This window comes from Buceros rhinoceros, unplaced genomic scaffold (assembly GCF_000710305.1).
Source record: "Buceros rhinoceros silvestris isolate BGI_N320 unplaced genomic scaffold, ASM71030v1 scaffold35054, whole genome shotgun sequence".
Lineage (NCBI taxonomy): Eukaryota > Metazoa > Chordata > Aves > Bucerotiformes > Bucerotidae > Buceros > Buceros rhinoceros.
In genome coordinates this window covers 1-9,100 of record NW_010410563.1, presented here as the reverse complement: position 1 = coordinate 9,100, position 9,100 = coordinate 1, and the positions used below count along the sequence as shown (strand labels likewise).

General features: G+C 36.0%; 1 protein-coding gene across 1 annotated transcript; it reads right to left on the bottom strand.

Moving 5' to 3' along the window:
• Positions 1-1,376: 1,376 nt before the first annotated feature.
• Positions 1,377-8,275, bottom strand: RBM45 (RNA binding motif protein 45; the record flags this gene model as incomplete). Its single annotated transcript, XM_010135686.1, has 9 exons — positions 1,377-1,569; positions 2,952-3,118; positions 3,398-3,494; positions 4,720-4,849; positions 5,792-5,971; positions 6,319-6,429; positions 7,598-7,724; positions 7,854-7,976; positions 8,236-8,275. Coding segments are annotated over 9 exons (1,168 nt in total), but the record flags the coding sequence as incomplete, so codon positions are not given.
• Between the last annotated feature and the right edge of the window lie 825 nt (positions 8,276-9,100).

The window sequence follows — 9,100 nt, the reverse complement described above, 5'->3', positions numbered from 1 at the left end:
TTTCCTGTAGTGACCAAGCAGCTAGTCTTGTTGCTGGAAGTAAAAGTAACATTAAAAACAAACAAAATCTTTGTACAAAGATAAGAACATGGGTGCAAGTTACTTAATTTAATTCACCAGTGCTGCTGATAAATCAAAAGTTTCAAATGAGTTCTAGCTACAATTCAATGCAGAACAAGAATGCTAGAAATCCATTCTTTTAAAAAGCAAGTTATCAATAAGGACTAAGGCCACCTTCAGTAACTGCTGCTTATAAAAAGAACAATGTGAAAGTCCTTAGGAAAAAGGAGGAAAAGAACACTCTGGGTAAATTCTTTTTTGGTCTTTGCAACTCCTGGGTCACAAAGAGTATCTACACAAAGAAAGGTACACGGAGTGAAGTCTAGAAGTAAAATATTGGTGAAAAGAGAGTCAGGATCTCATGTGATGTTTTCTGAATAAGTTCAAGTAAAACTGCATATCCCCTATAAAAATAATGTGGCTACTGAAATTATTTGGAAGCTGCAGGAATATTTGGGAGTTATTTTGTAGAAAACAAGGCTTAGCCTTTCCTCCCCCAGCTATATTTCTCTTTTGGCAACAGTCCTAATGTCAAAAAAACCCCATTTGGTTTGATAAAAAAAAAAAATTTAAAGAAAAGTGAATTTTGGTCTCTGAAGTCTATAAAACCTGTCTAGGAGCTCAAAGAGCTTTCACAGGCCATAAGCATCAACTACAAAATTCTCAAACTAATTATCCTAAACATACATCTCAAATCCTCCACAACAGACTCTGCAGTACTTTTTTTCCCCACTATTGCACATTCCAGATCCACCTGATTTCTGAGAATCCAGATGACTCAAATATCCCAAATCTTCAGTTTCACCTGGCAACCTCCCTGTCCTTCCCACGTCCTTTTTTTTAATTCCCCCCTCCCTCTTCCGCCCTTCAAGCACTGAACTCGTGCGTTTTTATCCAACACCATTGTGAGGGCATGTTTTCAATGAAAGAAAAACACGCACAAGCTGATTTCAGTTCCACTGTTTATTTTTGCATACTCTTTTCAATGTTAACTGATAACTCTTCTGCACATAACATGAATATTTCTATGAACATCCAGATTGATGTTCATCAACTGGTTCATATTTGTTCAAAAATTACAAAAATAGATTTTTATTAGAACAGGTATGTGTGCATATATAAGCACACACCACCCCATAGACATATGTATGTATACACACACATATATCACAAATTAAATTTCAAGTTGTTAGCTAAATGTAGATTTAAAGTTTATCATTACATGTTGATATATACACCCTCAGAACACTTTGCCTATCACTATTTCAATAGTTGAATTCAGTTTAAGTAACAGCTCAGACTGGGTACTCACCGGCTCAGTAAGTTCTCTGACGTTTGTTAGATTCTTCTGTAGGTGAGTCTGCCAACCTTACTTTAAGTCTGACACCATTCACAATCTTGCCATGCAACGCAGTTATGGCATCACTGGCACTTGCTCTGTCTGCAAATTTTGCATAAGCCACATTTTTTCCAGCCACAAGGTAAACTTTTATCAAGTGTCCAAAACGACTGGAAAAAAATTTTAAAAAAAGATAATTTACAGGTTTGGCTGCAACACATACCTATTATCCGACCTGCAGCATTTACGTTTGGTAACTGCGAAAACTAATTCTCATATGTATGTTAAATTTTCTTGTGCTGCCCTCTTCCAAAACTCCCAATTTCAAAATTTTCTTCTCTAGAATTTCAGGCAGGAGTAAAAATAAAGCCAAAAGTTTGTAAGCAATGTTTTCTATGGAGTATCACAATAGAACCACAAACACCAGTGATTTATCACTTTTTTAAAAGGATACGTAAAGCTAATCAATACCATAGTCCCCAAACACCAAACGGCACTCAAAAAACCCACTAAAACAAATCAACAAAAAACCTCAAACAAACCAAAAAGAAAAAAAAAAAGCACCACACACACAAACCAACGGATAATTTAGAGGCTCACTTAAATGAACTTGCTCAGTTGTGATTCATCTTTGAAAAGGTCTCACTGAAATGACTCAGAAAGCAAGCACTACAGCTTTACGAAAAAACACAGATTTCCAAGTCCTCAGGAGATTCCTAGACAATTCCTTAATACAACATTTAAAAAAAAAAAGTATGCTGCTTCGTACTGAAGTTATACAAGTCTCAAGACTAAGGTGCACAGCATTTTTCTTCTCCAGCATCTGATCAAGAAAATCCAGTATATCAAATAAATATAGTTTTAAATTCCACACAAGTAGAATTTGTGGAATTTAAATTCCACAGAAGTGCATATTGTTTCAGCTCCTGGTGCTTTGAAAATATATTGGCTTTCCAAAGCTTTATTGCAAATGACAGCTATTAGAAAAGGGAAATGTCTTTTCTTCAAGAGTATACTAAAAACAAGTAATATAAAATATTGAGAACAGCTGAACTATAGGTTTGGTTTAAAGATGGCAAAAAATGTCTCTCAAGTTTCTGCTCCTCATAGGGAGCAGATAAAGGACAGAGAAAGGAGCAGTGAAAGGACAGCTGAAATAGTGTCGATAAGATGCAAACCATCAAAGTGTCTCAGGACACCAGAAAACACTCCCCTAAGTTGCTGTGGAAATACCTTAAAGAAGTACAAGAAAATGCTAAATAAATTACACTGTAAGAACTGAAGTACTGCATTTTTTGGTTTAGAAATGTTAAGCTAGACATTATATCTCAGACTATGTTAATCAATAATACAGCTGCTGTACTGATGACATTACATCTGTGTTTCAAGCTGAATTCCATTACACAGTTGTTTCAAAAACCAACTGTTACCTATTGATCACTACACATGGTCTTTTCTGAAGAGTTTTCATGTTTACAATCTTTTTTTTTTTTTCAATATTTATTTTAACTATTTCATGGCTACTTTCACTTATTTGTAAAAGCAGTCTTACCAGAACACATCCTCCAATACATTTACAGGTAAAGGATGGGGATGAAAGAGTATGAAAAGCCTTTCCTTCACAGAAGTGTCAGGTGGAACTTTTTTTTTGTGTGGTGGAAGTATGGCATCTGTTTGAGGCTGAAGTAACTGCGAGCCAGAAGTTCCCCCAAATGACTGCTGAAACAGAGGGGAAAAAAATGCAACTATAAATTAACCAATGGGGGGAAAAGTCATTTTACATTATTTACAATTTTTGTTCCCATTATTACATTAGACAATAAAATCCAAATAAGGTCAAACACCTTTATAAATAAAAAACATACAAAGCAACCAGAGGTACATCTTAAAAACGTAGCATCTAAACCAGTTATATAAAAAAGTGAGTGGTGTTCCTTACTGACCAGTTTCTTACAACAATTCAGAAGAACATTCACAGTATCCATTATAGTAACTTACAGGTGGTGTCCTATACTGCTGAACAATTGCACTGTTACTCCGCAACACTGATGACACATGTGCTGTTACCAGCTGCGTTGCCATTTTTCTGATGAGGCTGCAAAAGTGATAATAAACTATTTTAAAGAAAGAGCTAAATTATAATAATCTTAAATTAAGTTTTAATGCACATCTAAAACCATCTGTGGAAATCTGTGAAGTTATGTAGATAACAAAAATCAAGTCAGGATTTCATGACAGCCTGCCTACTTTCAGATGACATCTAGAGTATCTGCAACTCTGAGAACACTCATACCTTTCTACATACAGAGAAACTAAAATCTTCTTTGTCTTTTTAATACTTTAAGTGGAAAAAATAAATAAATTAACTCTACAGAACCCACTACATATTGTGAAAGGTGCCTAAAAGGCAGAAGAGACAGAAAAATCTCACCTGTTTCAATAAAGACCACAGAGATTCAATTCAAAAATCAGAATATTATCACAGAAAATTTACTTCCAGCTCTCATTTTCCAGTAATTTTTCTTTGCTCTATTGCAGACCAAGAAAAAGCAATTTTGGCATAGATTCACAGCCTGTGTTTTAGGACCATGAAATAGTAGGAAATTGTTTGCAAGAAGGATGGTCACAATGAGGGGTTTTTTTTCAGTTTAGGTCAGGGATGCCTTTCTGAAGTGAATCTCCCCATTTTCCCTCCTTATTGTCCCCTCATTCATATCCCAGAATAGGTTTGCAATGAAATAGATTCCTTTAACAATGAAACTAACCCAAAATACTGTCTGCAGGAGCATACCTAAGCCACTCTAACTTGTAACGGGCATTCAAATCACAGGACCAGATTAGACATGGTCAAAATAAAACCTGAGGTTCCCCATAGAGTGGCGATATCAGATTCTCAGCACCCAACAGTTTTACTCTACTTTATGTATGTGCTTCACAAGGCTACTATTTGCAGTACTGCGTACAAAACTAAGTTTGTTTTTAATCTGTTTTTAATACAAAAACCTCATCAAAAACACATTCCAGCATTGTTACAGAGACCTTTACAAAGATTCTTGGCAAATCCAAGATTTTCCAATGGACCTTAAGAATATAAATTTTACTCTTTTCTTTATTAAAGACTCATAAGTTTCAAAAGGCCTATTCTAAACCATTCCAAAAACCCCACAAAACCCCAAAACACCAAGATTTCAGAAAATATTATCTACTAGTATAAAGTAAGATTACAGTAAGATCACTGTTACTTCTTATGTTAAAAAATAAATTATTTATTTTGCTCCCCAGAACACAACAACTTTCTATCTCTATGTATTGGTACTTACTCTGAGCTATCACTTCCATCTTCAAGGAAAATCACAGTTAATCGATTTCCAGGAGGATACTCAAAACCATGTAATTTATACTTGGCATATATAGCTGATGCAGCAGTACTGTACTGAATCACAGCGTAGCCTACAAATACAGTGCACAGAGTTTCAGTAAGATACAGATAAATCCTAAGAACAAACTACACTCATAGGAAGCAATACAATTAAACTGCACATTAGTCATGGATCATACGAAATTCTTAAAAGCCTTTTTACAACACATGATGTTAATAGCGACATCAATATTATTTGTGAAGAATGCTTCAGTGGAATTAAGTACTGACAGATTAGCTATAGTTGTGCTAACCTGGAAAGCAACACAAGTGAAAACATGTCTTCTTCCCAACCCCAAATTACAAACAAAAACATTCGCAATTTCATTTTGAAATTCAATTAATCCCATCAACAGAGAATTACAAATACTGTAAAGTTACATTTTAACTCTCTGAATCATTTCTATTTCAAGCTTCTTTGAGAAGAGACCTCATCCACATTTTACTCAGCAACAGCAAAACAAGACTGAAACTAAAACAATCCTTCCAATACAAAACATGATTTGTTTTGGAATGATTTAAGCTGGTTTACTCATGTCAATTTCTACAGACAGACATACACCACCTCACCTTTCAACATGAAAACTCAAAAGATCTGTTTAGAGAACATTAAACAAGATGTCTAATAATTTTTTAAACTCTTCTCCTTTTATTCTGCCTAAAACTACTAATTCAATTTGACCAAAAGACTTTTCTCATAGTTTTCTGTTCTTCTTGAGATTTTATTATCTGAAAATAGAGATATTTAAGGCTCTCTGTAAACAGGGGTTCAAACAAAAATGCATTTTTGGGTTTATACCATCAGTGGTAGCAACAATCATCGATACATAAAGCCTTAATTCTTTCCAACAAGTGTACTGTATTTTGCAATACAAAAGAACTGAAGTACAGTTAAAATGCATTCCCTTTACAGAACAAAAAACCCCAAAATTCCCCCCCAAAAGCCCACACAAACCTTCTGTACTTTTACTTACCACTATTGGTGTGAGGATCTCGCTGAACATCACAATATTCCAATCCTGGAACTATATCAAAGAGGGCGAACAGCTGCTCTTGGATAAAGGGAAGCCGTGATACCACTGACAGACGTTTGGAGACTGACTCTTGCATTCTGCTCTCATTTTTTTCAAATGTACAAAAGTCCGGCTGCCCACCTCAAGAATCAACATAAAAATAAATAATCTGAGTCACCTCACTAGCATGCCTTCATTTCATACACATTTTTCATTCAATTTTTAAAAATTATCTAAGTCAATTATATACCAAAGGTAACATGCTTATTTATCCAATGGAGGTCACAAAATAATAGGCCAACTAGAGCCAAACAAGCCATGAAGATATAGAAACAAAATGTCTGGCTCGTTTCTAATGCCAACGCCCAATCTACTATTTAACTGTTGACCTAAGCCTCCGTTAGCTTCCCTTCTTCCAAACTGCATTCTTACTTTGTGACCATACTCAAGACTACAGATGATTTTTAGTATAAAAAGCTGTGACTTACAAAACGGAAGTGTATTTCCTCTTGGTTCTTGCCTCGTGTTATTACTATAATAATCGTGCTCAAAAGACTCAGATGACTTATTTTTAGGTTCAGCCAAAATGGCCCTGTAGCCTGAAAGGAACAGCCACACATTTAGCAACACTTCAGCACATCTGAATTATCTGACCAGATCCACGTTCTTCAAGTACCGTATTTAGAAACATATACAGGAAACCCAGTAAGTGCTGGCTTTAGGATAATAATTCATCTACAACTCTTGAAGCCTGCCATAGCAATTGTGTTTACAAAGTTTACAACTTTCAAGTAGAACTACTTCAGTCACGAGTAAAGCGCAACAGAGCCTACTTGCTGTGAGAGCGACTGAGCACTGGCACGGGTTGCCCAGACAGGTTGCTGAGACTCCATCCTCGGAGATATTCAAAACCCATCTGGACATGGTGCCCAGGTGACCCTGCTTGAGCAGAGGGGTTGGGCAAGATAACCTTCAGAGGTCCTTTCCAGCTTTGACCATCCTGTGATACTTCACAGGATTCAGAGATGCTCCAGAGGTAATCGCCTGAACTTCTGTGCTGTAACAGCAATCTATCTGTGTTTTGCTCTGATCTAAGTTTTGCTTTTATGAAAGAAACAGGTATTACTCTCAGGCTATCCAATTAGTTTCATTTTAACCTCACAGCGAAAAGGAAATAAAATTTAATGCTAAGTAAACTCAGACTCATGTTCCTATTCAAATTGGTCACAAATACAATTTTTGTAGAACCATTTAGATAGGTATGATGTAGAACTACCACATATATTACCAGAGAAAAACACCACAACGCACAAGAACAACAAAAAAATCAACCAGACCCACACACCAGTTTGTTTCATATTTGTGATTAAGCAAACGTGAAACGGGAGTTTGAACTTGAAGGCTGCTGTTAGGTTTCCCCAAAAGCCTTTCTTCTCCTGGATGAGCAAGCCCAGCTCCCTGTGCCTCTCATAAGTCATATGCTTCAGCCCCCAACCATCTTGGTGGCCTTCCATCAGACTCACTCAAATTCATTTACACCTTTTTGGTACTAGAGCATAAATGACAAATGGTTGCTCATAAAGCATATAAAGTCTTCCGCTCTGTAACACTGAATGAAAACAAGACAAAGCCACCAAATTTCAATTAGCATGAGTTTGGTCTTAAATAAATGTAATTGCAGCAGAATCCCCATGGATTATCAAATAAATATTAATATATTAATTCATTTTACAATTCATTCTTGGAAGAATTCAGTCAGATGCTTACTTCGATCACACTCTTCAATTGCTCGGGCAGCTTGCGATGGTTTTAAATACCTCACATAGCCCAAACCTTTACTTTCTCCAGTAGTCTTGTTTTTAATAATGCTGCAATATTCAATGTCTCCATACATCTAGAACAATTAAAAAGCATATTAATTTACAATATTTGAAAATAAATTAAAGTTTTACATGTTAAGTCGTGCTGATAAATTAAGAAAAAATCAATTTAAAACAGCCATTAACAAATCGCTAATCAGTACCTTAAACTTCTCTCGCAGATCTTCCTCTGTGTAGGACTTTGGTATCATAACGAAGATTCGTGTAAGCTCCTCGTCTTCAACATCTCGGTGGCTTCCAGAAGCTCTTGACTGTGCAATAAATACCTAATGAGATGAGACATTAACTACTGGAGAAAAGGTCTCAACCACATACCAACAACAAGAAAAAGTTCATTTTAACAAGGCGTTGTACTTATCTTTCACATAAACTAGCTCTCCTAACATGGAAAAAAGGAACACCTCTCATCACAGATGCATCTGTGACAAACACCCTACAAACATAATACACCTCGGAAGGTTTCCCAACCAGGACAGAGGCCAGCAGAAGTTATCACTGGGTGTAATGAAGAATGGTCACACATACCAAGGCCTGATTCAGCAGCACTGCCAATGCCACAGGTGGCCTGTGAGATACCAAAAAAATGCATTACTGCATCAGGCCCAGTATAGCAGTAATAACAAAAAACATAAGCAAGCAAGCAAAATAAAAAGCCTAGCAGCTTATTAAAACCTTCCTACTGCCATTTACTGCTCAGTTGGGACGAAGTCTTCAGGTTTGTGACGGATTGTGACTTCTCACATCTGTAACTGTTAAAATCCTTTTTAATTATTAAAATAAATTTCATCTCAGAAATGCACCCCAGGAGACAACCAGGCAAAAAGAAAAACATCCACAGAAAAAAACAAAAGAACAACCCAAAAGAACCAAATAAGAAAAATACAAACAACCTTCAAAGTAAGCCTCTTATGCAAAAGCAACAACTCACTTCACAGAGCTCTTAAATATTATAACAATCATGCAGGGGAGCAAGTAATATAACCCTGATCTTCTGACTCCTAATGGCAAGTTCTTCAGAAAAGGTTTTACTGACTCAGCTGCATTTTCACATGAAACACGTGGAATCTTCTTTCACTGTTCAAAGTCATTCATATCCTGTTCGTACTTAGGGAATACGAAAACAATGCAAGAGGCTGAAAGGTGCCAGCCAGTTCCATAGATAAAAAACGTAATTGTTTTGAAAAAACCGTACACCAGCTGCAAAAACAGTATAAAATATACTTGCAAAGAGAGTTCTACTTATTCACATTGATCTTGCTTACAACACTTAAAATACTCTGCTTTAGAATATTTCACACAGACTCCCTGAAGGTTAAAAAAAAACCAACAAAATAAACAAACAAGAAATAAACCAAGCAAACTAGATTCCAGGTGCAGCATTTTCCACAGG